Source organism: Eptesicus fuscus, chromosome 12 (genome assembly GCF_027574615.1).
Source record: "Eptesicus fuscus isolate TK198812 chromosome 12, DD_ASM_mEF_20220401, whole genome shotgun sequence".
NCBI lineage: Eukaryota > Metazoa > Chordata > Mammalia > Chiroptera > Vespertilionidae > Eptesicus > Eptesicus fuscus.
The window spans coordinates 88754868-88779963 of NC_072484.1; the positions used below are offsets into that span (position 1 = coordinate 88754868).

The 25096-nt window shown below is 48.5% G+C and overlaps 1 protein-coding gene across 1 annotated transcript; it reads right to left on the reverse strand.

Moving 5' to 3' along the window:
• Positions 1 to 11474: 11474 nt before the first annotated feature.
• On the reverse strand, positions 11475 to 18062 carry TTR (transthyretin). The gene is made up of 4 exons (XM_008148325.3): positions 17994 to 18062; positions 16966 to 17096; positions 14999 to 15134; positions 11475 to 11672 (listed from the first exon to the last, which is right to left on the reverse strand). Exons 1-4 carry the CDS (start codon positions 18060 to 18062, stop codon positions 11565 to 11567), a joined length of 444 nt encoding a protein of 147 aa, XP_008146547.1. The 3' UTR covers positions 11475 to 11564.
• Positions 18063 to 25096: the final 7034 nt, after the last annotated feature.

Below are 25096 nucleotides of genomic sequence, written 5' to 3' on the forward strand. Positions count from 1 at the left end.
ATGAAGACGTCCTCTGATAACTTCATCATTGTATTTCTTAATCTCAACATCGAGAAGCATTCCTATGCGGACATACGAGTTATTACAAGGTCCCTCTGGCACTGCTGGGAAAGGAACAGTGCCTTCATCTAGAGAAAGTAACAGTGATTAATGAGCCTATTTTCTTAAGATATATTTTTATTGATTTCAGAGAGAGGGAGGAAGAGGGAGAGAAACATCAATGATGAGAGAGATCATTGATCAGCTGCCTCCTGCACGCCCCCTGCTGGGGATCCAGCCTCCAACCCGGCATGTGCTCTGACCATCAATTGAACTGTGAACTCCTGGTTCGTAGGTCGATGCTCAACCATTGAGCCACACTGGCCGGGCTAATGGGTCTATTTGTAGAAAAAGGAAAAGTGTCCACATTTGCTGTAACATTGTATCAAATTCATAGTGAAGATAGTCATTTAAATCTTGCCAAAAATTAGGGTTCAATGAATATTTTTAAAAAATCTAAATTTTTGTTAGTATTTTGTGAAAAGGTGTTCAGCAAGAAAACCTTACTTACAATATTATGTAAATACAAAATTATGCATTAGAAACTAGCTTATACTTCTTTCCCAGCCAAGAGATTAATATCCACTTTAAAACAAAATGGAAAAATATGCAATACAATATTCTCCCTCTTTTGCAGGCTACATATGAGAGAAAGCAGAGTTTGTGTTGTTTTGTTTGGTGTTTGCTTGTCTTTCTTTATGTATCTTTTTTTTCATATTAGCACTCAAGATTTATTGTCTTGTATTTGCAAGTATGCCAGTTGAGAGAACTAAAATGGCCATAGTGGTGTTTATCAGAAAGAGAAAGTATACCTAAGATTTGTTTATTTATTAAGATCCAAAAGGCTTTTACATAAAATGCACTGAATTAAATGCTAGTCGTTTCTTGTATTCTTTTTTTTTTTGCTTCTCATGGAAATGTTTGTACTTTTTTATCATTGTCTTTTATGAAATATAATATTCTGAAGACTTTGTGTGATGGTGTACTCATTTTCTCTTGGGAACTTTTTTGGGGTTATCTGGGTTTTCCATTGTTGTTGTGTTTATGTTTTCCACATAAAAAAGGTCCCACGAAAAGAAAGGTAAGGAACTGTGCTGTATGCTGATTATTGATCTTCCTCTGGTGGGTGTGACGTCGCACTGTCATACTGTATGATGTTACCTTGGGGACGAGGGCTGGGGAACGGGTACAGGGATCTCTGAATTACTTCTTACAACAGCATGTGAGGCTACATTCCTTCAACTGGAAACATTTCATTTAAAAAGAGGCAAGAGCCTGGCCAGCAGTGTGGCCCAGTGGTTGAGCATCCACCTATAAACCAGGAGGTCACGGTTTGATTCCTGGGCAGGGCACACACCGGGGTTGCAGGCTCCATCCCCAAGGGGGGGGGGGTGCAGGAGGCAGCTGATCAGTAATTCTCATCATTGATGTTTCTGTCTCCCTTCCTCTCTGAAATCAATAAAATATGTTTTTTAAAAAGAAGCAAAGAGTCCTGTATGCAAGATGACCAGCCCACTCACAGTGAGAGACATGCAGATGAAAATCGAAGTACCCATTCTGGCTCATCAGATCAGCAAAAACCCCAGAATTTCACTGCAACTCTCGGTGAGGTTGTCCAGCTCAGGTGCTCATACAAAGGGAGGAATTAGTCACAGGATGACCAAAGCATGCATGCTCTGTCCCGGAAATCCTTCCGTGGGCTTCTGCCCTCACATGGGTGATGCATGTATGCAGACAAGTTCTTTGGTTGATCTCTTCCCACCCACCGTCCCCCACCTTCCCTCTGAAGTTCGAAAGTCTGTTCCATGCTTCTATGTCTCTGGATCGATTTTGTTTATAAGTTTATTTTGTTCATTAGATTCCACATAAGAGTGAGATCATGTGATACTTATCTTTCTGTGATTGGTTTATTTCGCTTAGCATAATGCTCTCCAGATCCATCCACGCTGTTGCAAATGGTAAGAGTTCTTTCTTTTTTTACAGCTACGTAGTATTCCATTGTGTAGATGGACCACAGTTTTCTAATCCACTCGTCTGCTGATGGGCACTTAGGCTGTTTCCAGATCTTAGCTATGGTGAATTGTGCTGCTGTGAACATAGGGGTGCATATATCCTTTCTGATTGGTGTTTCAGATTTCTTAGGATATATTCCTAGCAGTGGGATCACTGGGTCAAATGGGAGTTCCATTTTCAGTTTTTTGAGGAAACTCCATCCTGTTCTCCACAGTGGCTGCACCAGTCTGCATTCCCACCAGCAGTGCACGAGGGTTCCCTTTTCTCCACATCCTCGCCAGCACTTGTCGTTTGTTGATTTGTTGATGGTAGCCATTCTGACAGGTGTGAGATGGTACCTCATTGTCATTTTGATTTGCATCTCTCGGATGATGAGTGACTTTGAGCATGTTTTCATATGTCTCTTGGCCTTTTGTATGTCCACTTTGGAGAAGTGTTTATTTAGGCCCTTTGCTCATTTTTAAATTGGATTGTTTGTCTTCCTTTTGTTAAGAAGTATGAGTTCCCTGTATATTTTGGAAATTAACCCCTTACCGGGCATTTTTACTTGGAGTTTAAGTCTTTGTTAAATGAAGCTTTTTCCATTGTAACCCTTAGAGTATGGTTTCTATTTCTTTGTTTTGTTGTTGTTTTTAAATTGCTTTTCTCTGAGACAGTAGAGTGCAGACTCTCAGGGGGTCCAGTTTCAGTGTGAGTTGGATTGGAGGAGCTGTGGGTATTCTGGAACAGTCTCCCAGAGACCTGGCCCTCCTCGTCCCTGTGCGGAGGTCCTGGGAGGCTGGTTCAGGGGCCGTTCGGGGTTTGGGAACCGGTAGATGCAGGACATTCTCAGCGCTTGGGTTTCGGGGCTGCCTGACATTGGAAGCACTTGGGAGCTTGTTAAACTATAACCCGCCTGAGTTACACCTCCAGAGAACTGAGCTCATTGGTGTGGGTTGGGTCCCGGGTATGGGTATTCCTCAAAATATTTCCAACGGACTCTAAAATGCAGCTAAAAAATAAATTAATAAAATAAAATAAAATGTGGCTGAGATGGAAAACCACAGCAGTGGATACTGCCCTCGCCTTCCAGGTGGCCTGCAGCTGGTGCAGATTCCCGGGACTTTTCAAACAGGCGCAGAGCTCGGTCCAGGCCTGGTTATCTGAGTCCCTGGTTCTCCAAGTGCGTGGGGCCAGTGGAAGCAGCGTCTCCGGGGCGCGTGGCAAATGCCCGTTCTCAGGCCCTGGCCAGGCGCCTGTATCAGAAACTCTGCGTGCGGCCCAGGGATCTGCCTGCCCACAAGCCCTCCAGCTGACTCGGACGCATATACAGTCTGGCAGCCACCGCTGGAGGCCAAAGCAGGCTCCGATGGAACCTGTGGAGTTGGCCTTGGTCCATGCCTCTCACCCTCCCCGTGTGGGCTCGTTAACTGTAGTTTCAGTGAAAAAGGTGAAGACTAATAACAGACCATTTAATCAGTTATTCTCACAAGTTTGTTTAAAAAAAAATATTTTGTAGGATAAGTGGTCAGTTCATAGAGTTTCACTAGATAAAATATTGTACCTATTGCATGTCCACAATGGACCAAGTATTTATAAAATATCCTATATAATAAAAGCCTAATATGCTAAGTGTCTGGTCATCCGTTCAACCAATCAAAGCATAATATGCTAATGATATGCTAAGGCCGCTCAACCGCTCACTATGACGTGCACTGACCACCAGGGAACAGATAGTCAACTGGTTGACCAGTCGCTATAACGTGCACTGACCACTAGGGGGCAGATGCTCCAACCAGTAGGTTAGCTTGTTGCTGGGGTCCAGCCAATCAGGACTGAGCGAGGCGAGCCGAACATGCCTTGGAGCCCTCCCACGGTCCCTCCCTGTCTGGCCAACCTCCCGTGTCCCTCCCAGGCCCTGATCGTGCACTGGTGAGGTCCCTTGGCCTGGCCTGCGCCCTCTCACAATCCGGGACCCCTTGGGGGATGTCGGAGAGCTGATTTTGTCCTGATCCCACAGGCCAGGCCGAGGGACCCCTCTGGTGCACTAATTTGTGCACCAGGCCTCTAGTACTAATATATATATATTTATTGATTTCAGAGAGGAAGGGAGAGGGAGAGAGAGAGAAACATCAATGATGAGAGTCATTGATCAGAGGCATGCCCCACACTGGGGATCGAGCCCACAACCTGGGTATGACTTCCTGGTTCATAGGGTTCAAGGCTCAACCACTGAGCCATGCCAGCGGGGCAGGATCAAGCACTTTCTGAGCTCTTTCCATGTAATACCTCATGATTGGTCCTCACAGCCATCTGAAGGAGTGACAGGAAGGACCACTTGAGAAGCCACAGGAAAGAGGTTCAATGGCAAAAGAGAAAAAGCTAAATGCTAGGCACGGCTGCCCATTCCAGATAAAACAGGACACGGGGGTGATTATGGAATAAGGAGCAGTAAAGGGAAATTTCATAAACCCTAGAAATTGACAGGCCGCATAAAAACTTTTCTGGAAATAATTTCCTGACTTTAAACTTTAATCTCAAAGAAACTCAACAATTGATTAAAGTTTTAAAAAATGAACAGCAAACATTGGTTGTCCTACAGACTGCACTTTGGAGGGTTTTTGCTGCTTCTAAGTTGCAAAGAAGAAGGTGTTGCTTTCAGACTCTGCCTTTGTAAGGGACTGAAAGCTGTCCAGTGGCTTACTCGTATGCAGTGGAGGACGTCACTGAGTAATGTTGAAATAACAATTTTTAGTAGCTATTTATCCCTTCCCCCTTCTCCTCCCTCCCCTCTCCCCTCTTCTCCTTCTCCTTCTCCCTTTCCTTCTCTCTCTCTCCCCCCCCCCCCCACTCTCTCTTCTATGTCTGTCTCCAATGCTCAGATCATTTCCTTAAAAAGAGACCCCGTGTCTCCATTCATTCTTGTGGCTCAGCACGTGGTGCAGAGAGGTGCTCAGCAGTGTGTGTGGAATAAAGCCAGCGCCGTGCGCGGCCTGGAACGAACCTGTGCCCGGAGCTTTGCCAATGTGGCTCTCCGGTGAGCCTCGGCGGCTCTCCCCGAGCCCCGCACTGCGTCCCCACGGGGGACGGAGAGACCCTGGTGATGTGCGTGACCCCACAAGATGCGGCAGTTCTCCAGGAGGCTCCACATGGTATCCCACCGTGAGAGAGAAGCTGGGGGCTCCCTCTGGGTGAGCCACTATAGAACCCCGAGCACCCCTCAACTGAACACCGTGGCAGAGAGGAGACCGCTGGCTTATTGGTGTGCAGTGGGCGCCTCACCCCCCTGGCGCTCAGGGGAGAGCATTTCCGTGGCCACTCGCCACGTGGTGGGAGAGGAAGGGATGGAGAGGGTGCTGGCAACGTGGCTGCAATGCCCGTTACAGAGCTTTCATGGACGGACTGTGTGTTTTCCTCTAGAAACCCCGGGCAAGAAGGGCCTTGACTGCTGGCAAAGCCCCAACTTCCCAGGGGGCCCCCACTCCCTGTGTAGGACCAGGACCCCAGCAGTGCCCGCCCCGGTAGGGCTCCCACCCCCTGCTGCTGCTCTGGGGTGGGGTGGGGGGGGGGGGGAGGGGGCTGGGACAGCGGAGGGTCTCAGCCTTTCAGAGCCCCCCGGAGGCTTGGTGGTCATGCTGAATGATGGGGCTCCTTTGTTCTGTGGCCCCGCCCTAGGCAGAAGGCCATTTTAAATAGCCTCTATTGTTAAACATCCTGGGTGACTCAGGTCTTGAAATCAGCTCCAGGGCCCAGAAGCTGCCAGCTCCCCTGCTCCCCAGCCCCTGGCCCGGTTCCTGTCTGTGGGGGTCCCGGGGCCAGGGCTCACCTCTGTGTGGGGGAACACCCCCCAGCAAACCCAGGGGCTTGCCAGGGCTCAGATGAGAACCCCTGGCCTGCTCAGAGCCTGCATCCTCCACCCGTTGAGAAAGCATTGACGGAGCTCTCCTGTGCGCTGACACTCCTTCCAGATGCTCGGAAGTTTATTCAACATTTTCCCAGGGCACATTCCGAGGGGGGCGGTGGATCGAGTGCATCAGCCCGCTGAGTCTTCATCGTGCCAGCCTCGAGGGCTCTCCCTCAGCCCCCCTCATCGCCACATCGAGGCTCAGACCCAGCCCACAGCCTCTGGCCTCTGGGGAGTGACATCCGCCGAGCGACAGCGGGTGGGGGCGGCTGAGCAGGGAAGCCCCCCATCTCAAGTGGTTATGTGAGCAGCCTGCCTGTCACCCTCTCTCCTCGCTGCTGACAGTGGCCCCGGAACAGACCTCCGGCGTCTGCGTTGACTGCCAGGGATGCATGACCCTCTGCCTTGGCTTTGAATGACCTGGGCAGTTCTAACCCACAGAGAACGGAGAGCCGGGGAAACGGAATTGAGTCTAAGCTTATTTCCATGTTGAAAGGCAGTAAGAAGTAACGGTGCTGTGGGAGGGGGTGTTCTCTGAACTGTGGGGTAACAGGAAGGAATAGGCTGTAAAACTGAGAGCTTGGCCCGGCTGGTGTGGTCAGTGGTTGAACACTGACCTATGAACCAGGAGGTCATGGTTCGATTCCAGGTCAGGGCACATGCCCGGGTTGCAGGCTTGATCCCTGGTTGGGCGAGGTGGGGGCGGGGTAGGGGGTGCGAGGGGGAGAGGGGAGGGTGCAGAAGGCATCTCTCTCATCATTGATATTTCTCTCTCTCTCTCCCTCTTCCTTCCTCTCTGAAATCAATAAAAATACACTAAAAACAAAAACTGAGGGTTTGGGTGAGAAATAAAAATCCCTAGGAAGAGCTACCTCCTTGGACAGAATACAATTTAAGGCATAAATGCTCCAGATTTCATTATTTGACAGGTGTATCCAAATACCAGGAAGAATTTTAGTATTAGTGAGTTTTGTGTTCCGCCCGTCTGTGTGTACACAATGCCAACTTCCAAGGCATGAGGTTGAACACTGGTTTGATTTTATGTCATTGACATCTCAACAAAGCTGGGGGGAAGTGTTCATGCCTAAAAAGACCATCACGGCAACCCTAGACTTGGGGTTTGACCGTGGCCTACCCAAGTTGAAGCAGCACTAATCATCACAGCTCTTCTCTATCTATCCCTCCATCACAGGGTGACATCTTAGCCACTCTCTTCTCCTGAGGTCCCTGGGAAATGGATAAAACGCGATGAAGAGCCCTCTAGCTGTGGGGGAGGAAGAGACGCCTCTGTTTCTGATCAGTGTGAAAGGCCTTGAACGGGCCGAAGGAACATATTTATCTTCTGGGCGGAGAGCGCAGGGCCGACTGGAGGCCACCAAGGCCGCCCGTGTTCTTGGCAGGATCTCCTTATTAGCATCCATCACCGGAGGCTTCAGCGAGCAGTTCCTCACTGTCCAGATTAACCGGGAGCCCACACGCTCCTGCGACAAATCTGTTTATCCCCTGCCTCTCCCGGCTTCCCAACGCTTTCTGCATGGCTTTGAGCAAATACTTCACTGTCTGTATCGCAGCTTTCTTATCCCCCGCAAAGCCTCCCAAACCCAACATTCCCAACCGATGGCCCATTTCCTGTCTGTTGGGGGTGGTTTGGTTCTACAACCTGAACCTAAAGTACCCATCCCAAATTCTCCTCCCCACCCCCCGCCACACCCATGATTTTTCAACTTTCAGCTTCTTACAACCTAGTTCCTAGCCTCTGTTTTGCAATTATCACACTAACCTCCACCAAGGTATCTTGGCTGATGTAGTTTTCTACAACTTAACTATTCCTCCATCGGTCACATGTACTTTTCAAGTACAACTTGTGGTATCTGTAAGATTACAAGCCTATATAATCAAGAGCTAATATGCTAATTAGACCAAACAGCAGAACGACCATCCGGACGACCATCTGAAAGGTTGCCAGGGCTGTGAGGGCCGGCCGAGGCTGCGAGGAGCTGTGAGGGGCTGCGAGGGCTGAGCCCCTTGCACGAATTTCATGCACCAGGCCTCTAGTATTACATAAGGAACCCTCCTGTAGAACATGGCTAACTGATGTGGACATGTCGTTCCCAAAAGAGGTTCAATTGGCCAATAAACATAAGACAATATCTTCAGCATTGCTAAGTAAACAGAAAAGGAATACAAATAAACATTAAATGTAAATTTGACATTCAGAATGGCAAGAGATGTCAATGAAGACAAACCCAGGATTAAATGTTGAAGACTCCCATAGGAGGTTTATTAGTTTCCCAGGACTGCAAGTACCACAAGTTAGGTGGCTTAAAATAACAGCAATTTATTGTCTTGCTGTTCTGGCAATTAGAAGTTCAACATCAAGGTGTCAGTAGAGCCACACGCCTTCTGAAACTTGCAGGGGGGCGTCCTTCTGTCCATCTTGTTGTTCTTGGCTCGTTGCCGCGTCCTCTGCCTCTGCGATCACGTGGCCTTCTCCCGATGTGTCTGTGTCTGCCCTTCCCCCTTTGAGGACCCAGTCATATGGGAGTAGAGCCCACCCGCATGACCTCATCATGCTCACTAACTACATCCGCTAGGACAGTTTCTGAATAATGTCACAATCACAGGTATGAGTGCTGGGATTTCAAAAGATCTTTTTAGGGGTCACGACTCAACCCATAACAGTGACCACGAAAGGGCATAAGCCAGGATATTAACACGGAACAACACAGGACAAAGGAGGAAAGGACCGTCCCAGTGGCAGCAGCCTGGACAGAGAACCAGCAGGAACCAGAAAGCACATTTCATTTGATGCCAAGATGCTGCGGCACAGCTTGCAGAGGGCGGAGGAGGGGCAGGAAGGAGGGAGAGGCCGAGCATTAAACTGGAACTCAAACTGAGCTGATTTCCATGGACAACAATTAGGTTTGCTGACAGGAAGTGGAGGTTGGGAAGTTAAGTTCAATTCTGACACACGGATAAGTGAAAGCTTCATGTTTTCAAACTGCTTGGGTAATAAAAGTCCCTAGCTATTTAGTAGCAGCCACATGGAAAAGTAGCATTTCATAAACAGGCAGGTCAGAGACCAATATAATCACGGCAGGTATTAGGTTAAATCTTATGAAAGTGCCATTATCTGATCATTTAATTTACAAAAATGGCCACCGGATATGCACTCACTCAATATACACGGGAGAAGGGCCTGCTAGCCTCACGCAACAGAATCAGAGGCACTGATTTCACTCCCTGTATTTGAAAGCTCGGTTCATGTTAAAGAGTCTGAACCCATATCCCACTCTTTTGAAATGTCTTACTCTCTCTCCACAGCTGGCTGAGCACAAGAAGACTTTAGATGTGAACTTGGAGGAAAAGGGAAAATTGTTCTGTTTATGTATGTTTAGGCCTAAACCTGGGGCCTGCTGCATCCTGGCTGGAGAAGAGGCACGAGATGTGATGGGGGATGACCACTGACAAGGTTCCCATCCGGGGATCCATGTTGCAGCTCTAACAGGGGCAGAAAAAGCCCCCCTCTGCGCCCCGCCCCCTCCGGTGGTGGAGATGCTGTGGACCAGGCGTCCTCAAACTACGGCCCGCGGGCCACATGCGGGTGTTTTTGCCGTTTTGTTTTTTTTACTTCAAAATAAGCTATGTGCAGTGTGCATAGGAATTTGTTCATAGTTTTTTTTAAACTATAGTCTGGCCCTCCAACTGTCTGAGGGACAGTGAACTGGACTGGACCCCTGTTTAAAAAGTTTGAGGACCCCTGCGTGTGGACCAACACAGATGAGTGCTTTTTCCCAGGATGTGGGGCTGTTCCGAGAAGTGACTCCCAGCCAGGGACCACATGGCTCAGCGCATCTGAAACCAGACCATGTAACTATTTCTGGCGAGTGAGATGTCACGGGGAGTCACGTGTGGCGCTTCAGCAAGAGGGGCGAATGCCGTACACTGTCTCCTTCCTTCCGGTCTGCGGATTAGGGGGCTTTAGATTTGAATTGGGAGGAAAATGGAAAGAGGGTTTTGTTTATGAACGTTGAGGCCTAAGCCTGGGGTCCGACCCAAGTTTTCCTGCCGCATCCTGGCTAGAGATTGTGCACAAATTCAAATCCCTTTAAGCCACAGAGTAAGCCAAGCGGGGCCTGAGTCACCCCTGGAGGAGAGCCACGCCGAGAGTCACAGACCAAGCACCTCTGCTGGGACCGGCCCGCGTGAGAAGGGAACTTGGTGTTTGCTGAGCCACCGCGATATGGGCTGTTCTAGCAGCATCACCTCTCCACCCTACCCCCCTACACCTCAGTATCCTGAATCCCTATCTGTCGCCTCAGCTCACACCATGTTTCCCGGGCCTCCCTTGCAATCTGTTCTCTCTCCCTGGAGCACCTCCTTGCTTTTCGACCTGAAAAAGCGCCAGCATTCAGGCGAAGTGACATTTATTCCGCGTCCGACTTCTTCATGCCGTTGGCGGCTCCCTCTCCTACCCCTGCTGTGCCTTGTGCCAGACTCTGCCAGGCCCTGTTGACACAGTTACCTTCGCAAAAGAATGGGAGCTCTTTCAAAGCAAGCACTCGATCTTACTCCCTGTGTGCAGAGCCTAAATGGGCCTCTGCAGTCACCTGTCAGTACACGGAGCTGGAGCCGCCTGAGTGGAGGGGGTGGAGAGGGCTCTCTGAGCATCCCTCAGTGCCCGGGAGGGGGTGCGGTTGGTCTGATGGACCAGAGGGCTCCCTCACTGCTGGTCTGTCCGGGTGGGGCTGAGCTATTCCTGAACCCAGGACGCACTGGAAGGAAAAGCGCCGAGTGAAAAGCAGGCCCTGGGAATGTGTCTTTTGCTGCTCACCTGAGGCTGAAGGACAGCACGGCCCTCTCATGTTCGGAATGTGTGATTTCGATGGCTGCTGACCATGCCGTGTGTGTGCATAGCTTGAAAGACAATAAACTGATGAACAAAATAGACCCAGAGACATGGAATCATGGAACAGACTGTGGAACCTCAGAGGGAAGATGGGGAGGATGGGTGGGTGGGAAGAGATCAACCAAAGACCTTGCCTGCATATGTGCATAACCCATGGGCACAGACAGAAGGGTGGTGAGGGCCTGGAGGGGGGTAGGTTAGAGGAGGTCAATGGGGGGGGGGAGGGGACTATGTAATACTTTCACAATAAAGATTAAAAAACAACAGGGAAAGGAAGGAAGAAGGAAAGAAGGAAGGAGGAAGGAAGGAAGGAAGGAAGGAAGGAAGGAAGGAAGGAAGGAAGAAAGAAGGAAGGAAGGAGGAAGGAAGGAAGGAAGGAGGAAGGGAGGGAGGGAGGGAGGAAGGAAGGAAGGAAGGAAGGAAGGAAGGAAGGAAGGAAGGAAGGAAGGAAGGAGGAAGGAAGGAAGGAAGGCAGGCAGGCAATGGAAATGTAGGTATCCCTCAGAGTTCGGCCAGAGACGTTTTTGGGCTCCTCTGCTTCTCGGCACAATTTGGAAGATGGTTTTGGGGTACAATGGGAAATAACACACGTGCCACCGGAAGGAGAAGTGCTTTAGTAAGAACGTTTATTGCCTCTGCCTGGGCTCCTAGCATCGCTTATGAAGCGAGGGCGCTGCTGCAACGGAAATGGGGCGCGGCCGCCTGCTCTCCCTCGGGGCCTCACTCCTTGGGGGTGCCCACCAGGGCGGTGGTGGAGTAGGAGTAGGGGCTCAGCAGCGCCGCGATCGTGTACCGCCGCGGGCCCGAGTCGTTGGCCGCGAACACCACCTGCGGAGAGAGCAGCACCGGGTTCCAGCGCCCCGCCCGGCGGGCCCCAGGCCGGGACCAGCGCCCCGGGAAACGGCCTTCCCGCATTGTTTCCTTTGGGGGACAGGACAGACGGGACGGAGGGCGAACATCCAAACGGCCACACGCTCACGTCCGGCCTGTGCAGCCCCCGGAAGAGGTCTTCTCAGCGGCCTGGCTCATCAGCTGTTTCCTATGCAAATTCACGCTGGGAGTCACGTGGCCCTGCCTGCAGGAGGGAATCCCAGAGTGCCTAGCGGCTGTCCCAGAAAGAACGCCTAGCGGCTGTCCCAGAATGCCTAGCGGCTGTCCCAGAAAGAACGCCTAGCGGCTGTCCCAGAATGCCTAGCGGCTGTCCCAGAAAGAACGCCTAGCGGCTGTCCCAGAATGCCTAGCGGCTGTCCCAGAATGCCTAGCGGCTGTCCCCGCAGGGTTTTGGGAAGACGAGGGGAGAGCGTGCAGACACTGGCGCTCACTGGCGGAGGCCTGGAGGACGCAGACTCCGAGGCCTGGGCTGTGGGGCTGGAAGGGGACCCTCTCGGCTCACAGGTAAGCGCCCCTGCCCCGCATCGGGGTGCTCGCTCCTGGTGGCTTTGCTCCCACTCCTCCTCGGCACGCTCCGCCGGAACCCATGTGTGTTCTGTGAGCCACAGGCCACGGCCGGAGGGAAAGCCGCGCGGGGTTCCGTCTGCGCCCCGGCGGCGGCGGGAGGTCACCCGGAACGCTGAGCTGCCCGTGGGCGCTGGTGGAGGCTTAGCCCTCGGGCAGGTGGCCGACCCAGCTAGTCACGTGCCTCGGGCGCACCTGGCCGGGCGTCATGCACACCTGGCCGGGCGTCGTGCACACCTGGCCGGGCGTCGTGCACACCTGGCCGGGCGTCGTGCACACCTGGCCGGGCGACGTGCACACCTGGCCGGGCCTCGGGTGCCGGGGCAGTTCGGGGCCTGGGCTGAGGCGCATGGGGAGGATTTGGGTTCCGGAGACAGAGGACAGCGGGGAGGTGTTTGATTTAATTTACTTTGTGTACAGGCCCTGGGTTGAGCTTTGGACACACCCTGGAAAAGTACGTTTTGTTCCAAATGCGGAGAAAGGAAATCTTGATTACTTGGGGACGGGAGAGAAAAAGATCTGATTGAATCACATCAAAACCAAAAATAGCATCAGGGAAAGGGGGGGTGAGAGTCACTGAAGACTCTCTGAAAGAAAGGGCAGTCCCTGAAGGCCAAGTTTCTGGAATCAAATTAGAAATACTTCTTTTTTTTGTTGGGGGGGGGCCTGTTTGTACATCAACTTTTATTTTTTATTAAAAAATCCCTTTATTGTTGAAAGTATTACAGATGTCCCCCTTTGTCCCCCCATTGATGCCTTCTAGCCCACGTGGCTCCCTACCCCTATCCCAGGTAGGAAAACATCTTCTCTCTTAGAGTGGCATTGGCCTCCATTCCTGTTTAATTCTTTCTAAAAATTATAAAGGGCATAATCTGTGCTCAGAATTCCATGAAACGAAGAGGACAGAGGGCGCCGAAGGAAATTCCCAACTTTGCCTGTCTGAGAAGGCCACCTGGGGCTGGCCAAGGGGAGGTGACGGAGCTGAAGGCCACGGTGTTCCGGGACCTTATCAGAAGGAGCTGGCGGGACAGGAACTCCCGGCCGGCCCACCGAAGCGGGGCTCATGCGTGACTACTCGCTCTCTCTCTCGTTCCCCGTATCCATTCAGGTTTCAAGTGGCTCATGGCCCTGCCTAACGCATTCCAAGGGCAGAGATGTGTTTTCTCATTTGCATCTCTAGCGCCTCGCAGAGTGCTCAACACATAGGTTTTTATTGTTACGTGTTTGTTGAATGAAGACTAAAAGGGTGAAGCGTGGTCTGATGACTAGAAGCAACATCATGAGTAGCACAGAACATGGAACCATCAGGCTGGGATCTAGGGCAGACAAGGGCCGCAGGGAGGCGGATCCGGTGCTCCAGGGTAGGGTCTGGGACTAGGGACACGCGTCTGTGGTGGGCACCACCTAAACCTGCACCCGACGGCGACCAGTCTCCGGGGCTTGCCGCCTGGCTGAGAAGTAGCCAGGGACAGGCTTCTTGGCAGATGGGGTTATCTTCCTCTGTTGTGGGCCCCGGGAGTCAAGCCCCTGGTTTCCCTGGCAACACTGTCTACTGAAAGAACCGTTGTATGTCTTTGGAAAGTCTCATCCATGACTAAGCCAGAGAGAATGGTTCCCTTTCATGCTGAGCTAATTTTGGTGCATTAGTTGATCTTTAACTCTGAGCACCATGTGTGGATTCTATTTCCACGGCCGCCATCTGTTTTAAATGACTTAAGGAATTACAGGCGAGGGGGAGGCAGAGAGATGGGCCCATGTGTAACTCTGAGGTTCCTACTACCTGATAAGTAGAGGAACAGAGTGTGCACCAGGGGTTACAAATGCGGTATTCTTCTTCTTATTATTTCTTCTCACAGGAAGAAAGCCGAGGCACACCTGAGTCTAAATTCAGCGTGGGCCCTGTTGGTAAATATTACTGTTTCTCCCCTTACTAGCCCTGTGACCTTTGACAAGTTAATTAACTTCCCTGAGCCTTGTTTTCTTCATCTGTACAATGGGCATAAAAATGGGACTGACTCCAGTGGGTGGTTTATGAAGATTAAATAGGTTAAATACAGAAGGTACAGCAGTGTCTGGCCTGTGATAGATGCTTGATAAATGTTTTCTATTGTGTTGCCATTATTATTTTGACTTCATCATCTCTATGTGCATTGGCCCAAAACACTTATTCAAACCTCTGAGTTTCAGATGTGTTTTGGAATGAAGAATGTTCCAGATTTTAGAGAAGTAAAATAATACATCTATCTTCTGTTACATAACAGCCTAAGTGGCCTGGAGGGCTGCCTTAATCATTCAACATATTAACCCTTTGCACTCTCTTGCTTTTTTCTCGATTCCTTTATTCTAATAGTAACCGTGTCGAGTCACACTCGACATCCGAGTGCAAAAGGTTAATATTTCTTCAGCAAACAAACAAGTATTCATATTTGGTAGAATGAATGAAGACTATAAAGAGCATTGCATAAGTTCAGGTCATGTCACTAAGTGAGTTTTCACCTAACTCAGTGAGAAAGTTTGCTTTTCAGGGCTTGTGGATTTCTGACTGTAGAAACGAGAAAGGGAACCTGGAACTGTCAGTGCCATGTTTATGGTATGCATTTCCAGGGGGCATACAGTGCAAAACGTGCATTTCCAGGGATTAGCAACAACAACAACCACGAAATCAAAATCAAAAGCAACGCCAGTGTCTGTACACTCACCTCTGCATATTCATGGAACGGGGAGATGCCCAGCTCCTTCCAGTAGGCTTTGGTGTCTAATTCCACTTTGTATATCCCTTCCACAAACTTCTCAGGAGTTGTGAGCCCATGGAGCTCTCCAAATTCACTGGTTTTCCTAAAAGGGGCAAAGGTCCAGGCTAAGTTAGGCTTTAAGGGCAAGGTGACACCACACACACACGCGCACACACACACACACACACTCTCACTCTCTCACACACACACACACACACACGTACACACACACACTTACACACACACACACACTCACACATACACACACACACACACACACACACACACACACAGGAGCAGTCTGTGTATGTGAATATCTATTTTCTCAACCAGGCAGGATAGAGAAAATTCTACTGTCTGAAATTCACTGACAGGAAATTTGTCAGAAATGTTTCTAAAAGCTCATCATAGGTGTTTTCCTCTTAGGAGAACAAGATAGAAGTATAATGTTTCACCTGAAAAAGAGTCGTCACCATTCAGGGTTGGTGTTTGGGTAAAGCTTCGTGACAACCCCTGGAAGTGGCCTTAAGTCACTCTGACTCCCGTTCCCCATGACACCAGTTTCTCACTCGTGATGTGAGAGTCTTTAGAGGTGGTATCATTTGTACACATAGTTGAACCCCAAAATACAATGAGAAACCTGTATCTGACTCTTCCATCATTTATATATATTTAATCTCTTTGGTAACTCTTTGCCAATAACAAATACTAGGCAACTCCTTTTAACTTTTTAAAAAATTGGGCAACTTCTATTTCCATACAAGTTCCAGTTTAATAGCTGCTGTTGAAATCGCTGTCCATCATTCTGCAAAAACTAAGACAGATAAATTGGAAGGTATCTTTATTGCCTCTGACCTTTGCCCTCCCACCGTTCTTTTTCCCCAGGAAGTAAATCTTTCAATATCCTTCTTTTGTGTCTTGTCATAAGAAAAAAGATTCACACAGACATCTGAATATCCATTCTATGTCTTGCTTAAAAATAATCTCTTAACTGCTTTCCACATCATGCTTGGCATTCTTTATAAATGTGAATGAATTAAGAAATAAAAACTCAATTGGAACCACACCAAAGAAAACGGCCTTGCCAGTGATGGGTGAAGACTCATAATGTGGTCCCCGGATTCAGTTAAAACCCACAGAAACTCGCCTCCCTGGAAACAAACACTCAGCAGGATTACTTCCTTCAGAGGGTCCTTTCTTTCAGTTAGTTGATGTAGGGTCACGAATATGCACTTAAAACAAAGGCTTGCCAGTGGAGGCGGAAAAACTCCCTAACGATTGTGCGGCGGTCGGTGAAGGCCATTTTGCCCCTGGCCTGTGGCTGGGCTTTGCGTGATGCGTCTCTCTCCTGGCCCTTTCTTCCTGAGCCGGCCAGCCCCCAGCGTGAGGAGCAGGCGCGCCACAAGCTTGGCTAGCGAAGGCCCTGGGTTCTGGGTGGTCCGGGAAGGCCTGGCCACCCTGGCCCTCAGTTCCTTTCTTCATGATAAACACGAATTGTATGTCTTCCCTGCTATTCCAGGACAAGGACTCAGCTGGAGTGTTATGTCCGGTCACCAAGGAAACCCCTGAAGTTCCATGTGCACTTTCGCACGTGTGTGTATGTGTGTGTGTGTGTGTATTTTCCTGGCACGGAGTCCCTAGTTTTCATCACCTTCTTACAATGATCTGTGACCCTAAGGGGGGCGAACCACTGTTGGGTGGAGCAGGTGGTGGGCTCCTCCCCACCTCAGCCCTAAGTGCTGCTCCGGCTCCTGCTCACTCCCAGCTCCGCATAGCCAGGGAGGACATCCTTCCCAGGACCCCCTGACCTCTGCCCGAATTGTCAGTCTGTTTGTAGATTGTTAAGCGAATGAGGCGAGCCCCCCTCTCCAACACGTGGCAGGCGAACGGGAAGATAAACCGTAGCCCCACGTCTGGGCGTGCGGGCAGCTTACCCCTCGGCGAAGGGCTCCCAGGCCCCGTCGGCAGCCTTCTTGAACACCTTCACAGCCACGTTGACCGCAGGGCTGCCTCGGACAGCATCCAGGACCTTGACCATCAGGGGACACTTGGACTCGCCAGTGCCCTGGGCATGGAGGGAACAGTGAGAATCAGCGGAACTGGCCGGAATGAGAGGGTCTGTTCCTCCCGGTGCTGGGGATCTGGGAGGCGGGGGGGAGGCGGCGGGGGGGGGGGGGGGGGGGGAGGCGGGCGGTGCATGCTGGTGCCATTCCAGCAGCGCACGTGTGAGTCGGTGAGCTTCCCCGACTCAGTGTTACACGGACGGGATTGTTTCCAAAGCAAGGACGGTGTCTGCCGCCAGACACGCTGCAGTTAGCTGGGGGCGTGCATAATGCGTTTTAGGGGCGCACGCAGGCTCCTGAGCACAGGTGCTTTGTTAAGCTTCATCATTTTGAGGGGAATTACTGGAAAGATGTCATGTGCCATCGAGCCAAGTCGTTTTCCCTGAGAGCATTTTAGCCCGTTGCTGCTGCAGTAAATCCCTCTGACCAGTTGCAGATTCACGTCCGGCTACCTCACGGTTGGATAGGATTAGCTCATTCTTCTGCAGGACTTAAGAACTGCGTATCTGACTAGAACGCTGTCTCCAAGCCTTTCACAGATGAACCAGTGAATACTACATTTAGATTAGCTAAAGGGAAAGCACTTTATAAGAGGATGTGTTTCCAAAAATTCAATATTAATAGCTTCATGAATACCCTGTCTTTCTTTCTATTGTCTGCCTGGGGAAACTGAGGCACCAGGCATGGCAACCCCAATGCACCAGAGCTGTAGAGGAGAGCGCCCAGAACCCAAGCCCCAGCTCTGCAGAGCTTCATCCTTTTTGAAGTTGGAATCAATAATGCTTAAAAATAGATTCCGGTGCCCTGTCTTAGGAACAAAAGCCGATGGCGAAGCTGGAGGCAGTGGCTTCTTCATCTAGCGCACATGGGAAACGCACGCAAGGGACTCGGACACTCACCGCAGGCCCGGCCTCCGCCACAAACACCAGTCCCGCCAGGCAGAGGAGCAGGAGACGGAGGGCAGCCATCCCGGCAGGAACCACGGCCTCTGTGCCGGCCGCTGCGGGCCTGCGGCTTTTATACCCACTCCCCCCCGGCCAGGCCCCCGGTCCCTGCCCACCTGACCCCAAAGCTGCTGACTCTGATTATTGACTTAGTCAACAAAGGGAGAATAAGTAACCCACTCAAATATGAACCTTGTCTAGAGAGATTAGGGCGTCGGAACTTAACTATGAAATATTCTTAACGGCTCATCTGACCAGCTGGGCGCCCAAAAACAGCCAGAACAACATGCACTTTCTGTGCCCTCCTTGGCGGAATGAAGGACATTCTTGGGATTTTTTCCTTCTTTACCTATTTCTATGTGTGTTTTCCATTTTCTGCACATTTTATCTTTGATTTTAGATGATAGATGCAAGTTGTAATAATTACTTTCACACGGAATGCCATCTGCCGCACAGGCTTAGCTCTGTGCATTAGAAAACATCACTGCACTTGGTATATGTCCACGAGTCAGCAAGAAAACGTCCTTGGCAGCGCTTACCTTTTGAAAAGTCTATGTTTTAGCCAAATTAAGTTATTTGGAAGTTTTTTTAGCCAGCAATTTCTCCACAGTCTTGTTCTTCCCAGACAAGGCTCATGCCAGCGCAAAGCATAATGCCACACTCCACACGGGCACCGAGGAGCCCGCGGTACAGAGACTGCACGTGCGGAACCCCGGCTGCCCAGTCGGCTCCTGTCAGCGTGCAAAGTCCCGGCAGGAAGGACAGGCGACCGTGAGGAGTGGGAGCCTCAGCTGACAGGCTCTCTGCCTCGCAGCCAAGTGAAAAGTCCAAGAAGTGGAAGACTTTATGGTGCGCCCCTCAAGTATTGACTCTTGTGTGTATGTATGTGGATCTGCATACACACATGTGGCTTTGTCCATGGGTTAAGACAGGTTTTGGCCCGGCCGGCGTGGCTCAGTGGTTGAGTGTTGACCTAGGAACCAGGAGGTCATGGTTTGATTTGGTCAGGGCACAGGCCTGGGTTGCAGGCTCCATCCCCAGTGAGGGGCGTGCAGGAGGCAGCCAACCAATGATTCTCTCTCATCATTGATGTTTTTATCCCTCTCTCCCTCTCCCTTCCTCTCTGAAAGCAATACAAATATTTTTGAAAAGGGAGGTTCTTACCTTACAGAGACAAATAGGTAGAAGACATAGAGGAATAGACAATATTTTTGGACAAACACATGGTAAGGGTGGGTCTGGGTTGGTGCACTGGGAGTTCAGGAACATTCCTCTAGCCGACAGAGCCACATCGGAATAAACTCCACGAGAGACCAGGAAGGAAGGGGGTGGTGGAGGGGACAGGAAGGTGTCAGGGGTATGGAAATGTGCAGGAGAAGACGGGAGAGCGGTGGATCACAGGAGGGCAGCACGGAGCAAGCTCAGTTCTGAGCATGGCCAGGACTGGAACCTTCCTGCCTGGGAGTCTGGGAAGCGCCAGGAAGATTCTGAAGGAGTTAGAGGACCCGAGTCATCCGCTTCCCAGTTCTGCTGCCCAGCTTCCCAGGTGCCCTCCTCTGAGTTACTTACGAAGCAAGCAAGGCGATGTTGGCATCTTCCATCTCTGGACTGCTTCTCTTCTGTCTTCATGGCTGGAGTAGTCCTGTCGATTCCTCTCTGTTGCTGGAATCCACATGGTCTTGGAGTTGTTTTCTGAAAATATACAATCATATTCTCGACCAAAAGTTAATAAAGGAATATTTTCTATAAATTTGACTTGGGATCCTATTTCATTTTTTGCCCAAATGATTTTCCTCTGGCTTGTTTTGACACCTTGTGTGTTTTTCATGGGTATCTTGCTTTTAGCCTTACAATTAATTTTCTAAAGTATTAATTTTCTAAATGTAATTTACTTACAGGATATTTTTCCTTACATGATATTCTTCTACTATCCCCCCCTTTCTTGATTTAAATATTAGGAGGCTTGTGAAAATTTTATAATGTAGTCTTGATGGCTTTTAAATTTTAATTTTTTGCACTATAATATTACTGTTTTAGGTTCATTACATGGTGCGCAATTTTATCATGAGATGAACCACCAATAAAAATTTTAGTTAACACTTTAGGAACACCTTTTTGTCCAGTACAATTAATTTTTCTAGCATATTTGCTTGTTTCAACTAGCCAATTTAAATTTGCCTGAAAACTTGACTACTATTTTACTGTCAAATTTAGTACTCTAACAACAATCTTATTTTACCCTGTAAATATTGGTGGAAGGGATTATTTGCCTTCTTGAGTAGGTCCTGAGCATTCCTGGTGGTAGGCTGGATTTAGATATTGTAAACCCACTTCCCCACACCATGGGTACAAGACAACTCAAACAATTCTTGTTGGAGTGAGAGGGCAGCTGCTGTCGGCCAAGTCTCTGCCGGTCACCTCATTCATCTTATTGCTGAGGGTTTGTTCTTATTTATCAGCTGCTCCCTATTTCCCCCGCTCCCCAGTCCCTGACAACCACTTTTCAAATTTCGGTTTTTATGATTTTTTCTTTTTCTTTTCTTTTAAAGATTCCACATATAAGTGATACCATGCAATATTTGTTTTTCTCTCAGCATAATGCCCTCAAGGTTCGTCCATGTTGTCACACATGGCAGGAATTTCTTCTTTCTCATGGCTGGGTAATATTCCTCTTTCTATATATCTATATAATATGTTATATAAATACATATCTATAATAATAAAAGCATAATATGCTAATTAGACCAGACGTCATTCCTTCTGGACAAAGCTGCAGCGGGCCTCTAGTAAATCATATAAATCACCTCTTAGTTACCCATTCATTTGTTGATGGATACATAAGGTGCCCCTCCCTCCCATATCTTGGCTACTATGAATAAGGCTGCAATGACCGTGGGAATGCAGGTATCTCTTCAGTATCTTGTTGTAATTTCCTATGGGTAAATACCCAGAAGTGGGGTTGCTGAATCACATGGTAGTTCTATTTTTAATTTTTTGAAAAAAATCTTCATACTGTTTTTCACAGTGGTTGCATCAATTTCCATTCCCACCAACAGTGCATGAGGACTCCCTTTTCCCCACATCCTCGCCAACACTTATTTCTTCTCCACAGTAGCCATTTTAACAAGTGTGAGGTGATATCTCATTGTGGTTATTCATCCTTTATGACTTTGAACCTAAATATGGGAACTTTGGCCTCTCATCACGTTAGTTCCACCTCACCTCGCCACCCTATGGATACCGGATAATAGTTGGTTCTGTGATTGACTTCAAGTAGCATGCCTCCCAAGCCTATGCCCTTGGCTGCTTTGATTTGCTTGCCCTCTGGACTGTCATTGATCTGGAAATCATGAATAAAATTTGAATTTGAACAAGAGAAGAAGGTGGAGGGAATTCAGAGTACAAATGGCAATTCAGAGTACAGTGGCATACCAGATCTGATTGTTGAATCATTGATAAACTTAGATATTATTTTTAGCATAAAAAGAAAAGGAGCCTGGACAGTTTTGCTCAGTGGATAGAGTGTTGGCCTTCAGACCAAAGGATCCCGGGTTTGATTCCGGTCAAGGGCATGTACCTCGGTTGCAGACTGTTCCCCAGCCCGGGCCCTGGTCAGGGCATGTGCAAGAGGCAACCCATCGATGTGTTTATCTCACATTGATGTTTCTCTCTGTCTTTCCCTCTTTCTTCCACTCTCTCTAAAAATCAATGGAAAAATATCCTCAGGTGAGAATTAAAAATAAATAAATAAATAAAGGAAAAGAAAAATTTGGCCGAGACCTAAGGATCCAATGTACAGTTTGAAGTGAAGGTAAGAGGGTCCCAGGAGAAGAAGCTGTTTCAGGAGCAAGAAGGAAAGGCTGAGAGAGTAGGAAGGAAAAAGCAGAGGAGAGTGGGCACGCATTCTTGGTCAAAGAAATGTTTGGACGGAACAAATGGCAATCACAAGTACAAGGAAAGCCCAGCGTTTCCCACCGAGAGGAGTTTGTGAGGATGGGGTATGTGGATAACGAAGACTCCCAGAGATACAGGGTCTGCCTTTCTTGTGTTTGAGTTTGTAGATGCTACATAGGACCCACCAGTTAAGGTCAAGAGTCACCACATTCCCGGAGTCCTAAGTGGTTGCTGTAGCGACTGTGTTCTGGAGTGAATATCAGCAACAGTACGGCTCCAGTGCCAGAACACAAAGGAGGCTCAGTGAGACATTTACGCAATGAAGAATGTCCTTTCTTAGCCACGTGCGGTTTTCTCTACATTTTCACTACAATTGAAGTAAAATAGACTAATTTGATGATGAGGATCCTCCTCCTCCTACAGACTATGAAGTGTTTAATGAATAATTCAGACCTGTTCCTAGTTTAAGGTTCTTCTGCCCTCTCCCTTATAATGGATAGGCTTATTTATTAACATTTTAAAATATCATAGATACACTTTTTTCCCCTTCATTTATTTTCTGAGGGTACATGTCAGCTGCTGGCCAGTGATCTGTTCACCTTGAAATGCCCTCTGATGTGATTTTGAGTGAGCTGATTAGCCAGAGTGGAGAGTTGGCTGATCAAGTGCTTGAACTGGTCCCAGGGGGGTTGGGGGTGTGTGTGACAGAATTTGGGGGCTTAGACCTTTGCAGGTGAAAGGATTTAATTTTGTCAGCTCCCCCTCAGAGTTAATAAGCCCTGGGGGTTTGATTAATAGTAAGCAAATCATAAAAAACTCATTTTAAAACTATAATACCAATTTAATTAATAGTCCTATGATTGCTGAGTAAGCAAGAAATGAGAGCAAAGGGATTTGGCTAACTTTTTGAATTTTCACTTCACCACAGAGTATGTTTTTCTTGTGCTTGGAGTGCTTGGGTCCGCTTTAGCTACCTCGTCTTTTCTGCAGGGATTGTGGAATCAACACTAAAACGCTATTTCCTTTGTCTCCCCTTCTTTCATTTTCTGTTTGGACAACCATCCAAGTAAAGGCAAACATTATCTAGAATATGTTCATTAGATTGCACTGTATTTTTCACTAATTGTCATTTTAGTTTCAAGGTTAAATCTTAGCGGCCAACCTAGTTGGGAGCAACAGTTGGGACCTGCCTGGTGTAAGAACCTGCGCAGCTTTTACTCTGCCTGCTGCTGTACTTGGGGACTTCGCAGTCAGGAGCAGCCCCCCAGCCCCACCCCAGCTTAACAGCCCACCCTGTCTCTACCTGGGCGACTTCAATGTGCCTTGTATCAGTAGCTCAGATGATTCGAAGTCAAGACATCTATCTATTTGTTGGTCTGAATTTATATCTGTCTCAGTCATCACAGATGTGTTAAGGATTTTTATCTAGAATTGGCCATTAGATGAAGTTAGAGGTTTGGCTCCTAGAGTCGCACAAAGCTCACCCACCCCCACCTGTGAGGGGGAGACATGCAAGCAGAAGAGGAAATGGAAGGCTCTTTTATCCAGTTGGCAGGTTTTCTTTGGGTTTCCCTCTGTCCCCTGCAGCCCTCATGCAACTTGAGTGGCAACAGGTCCGAGGTTGCAGGCCACTTGGGTGACCATGCCTGTGAAGGATAAGCAGGGACCAGGTGATGTTGGACAGACTATGAGAGAGTAATCGAGACACTGAAGCAGGTTAGTAGGGGTAAGAGGCGTTGTAGAGCCCGAGTTCTGATGGGAACTGGGCCCTGGAGAGTTCCAGATGCCTTGCTTTCCCCAAATCCCCCCCCCCCCCCACAGATAAGAAGGATGAGATATACAGTAGTATCAGGGGAAACAGAAGAAGCTGTTCAATTTGGAGATGATGAGCCCAGGGAATCCAGCTTTCCCAAGCCCTACCTGGCAACTGCAAGGGCAGAGGGGGCCACCCTACATATCTTATATATCTATTTGTTCCACATGGCCTGGGAATTCCAGCCATCTCACCGGAGGCCTAGCTACAAGTGTTTGGTTATATTTATTGTCGCTACTGTTGATTTTATTGGGTCCTTGGTACCTCTTCAGGGAAGGATGAGAGAGCTGCTCTGGGCACTAAGCCCTCAGGGCAGGATAATCTGTTTTGACAATGTGTGAAAACCAGAGTGAGCAAAGGTGGAAGGGTACCGAGCCTGGCCTGAGAGCAGGAGTAGACCAGTGTCTACTGCATGGATTATGTAAGTGCACGAAGATGAGCCAAAACACAGTGTGGAGTTAGATTGTGTAGGCTCTTGAATGCTCTCCTGAGAAGCGTGAGTTTTCCTATAACAAGGACATAAACCTTTCTGGTAATTTATGGCTATGACTCATGGAGTTCTCTGCTTCATGAGGTGGGTAAACCCATTGCCACTATGGTGTCCATGTGAAAGCTCACTGACTATCAGTGAGGTGTATTGGGGGGCGGGACTTCATAGCGGGTTTGAGATGGGAATTCATGGCCTTTGAAGTCCGTTCTAATAACAAGTCTATGTAAAGGAATTAGTGAGAGTTCTGAGTGATAGAGTGACAGAATGCAAAGGTATACAATGGAGGAGGAAAATCTCCAGGCTTAGAGACTACTTAGAAAGCTAGTGTTGTTGTCTAGTCAGTAGGGTAAAGGTTACCTGTGTCTGTCCTTCTGTAGCTATTGCAGATCTTTGAGTCTGTGTGCACACATGTATTTATTAACCTAGGATCCATAAACTGTTGGTGTCTATGAGTAAAATTCAGAAAACGTGTGATATTGGCTGGAAAAAATTGCAACCTTATTTATATAAATTTCTGATTGAAATTTAGCATTTCCTTAAATCACAAATGTAGTTATTAACAGTACCTATGACTTTGCCACCAATAGAAATCATAGGTATTTTCATATACATCTTATTGATGACTATATTCTTTATGCTCACCACTACTTTGAAGTTATGGTAGTTATTAGATCCAGTGCTAGATTTTGTAATTAACAAGGATGCACCCATATTACTGTACTGCAATTTAAAAAATGTTTTAATAGTTGTCATTTCAATGTAGTTGATTTTCTTTGTAATCTTATGTATTTAATTTTGTGCACAGTGAAGTTAAGAACCTGGGCAAAGTGACAGAATAGACCCTAGGCCAGCATGGATTGG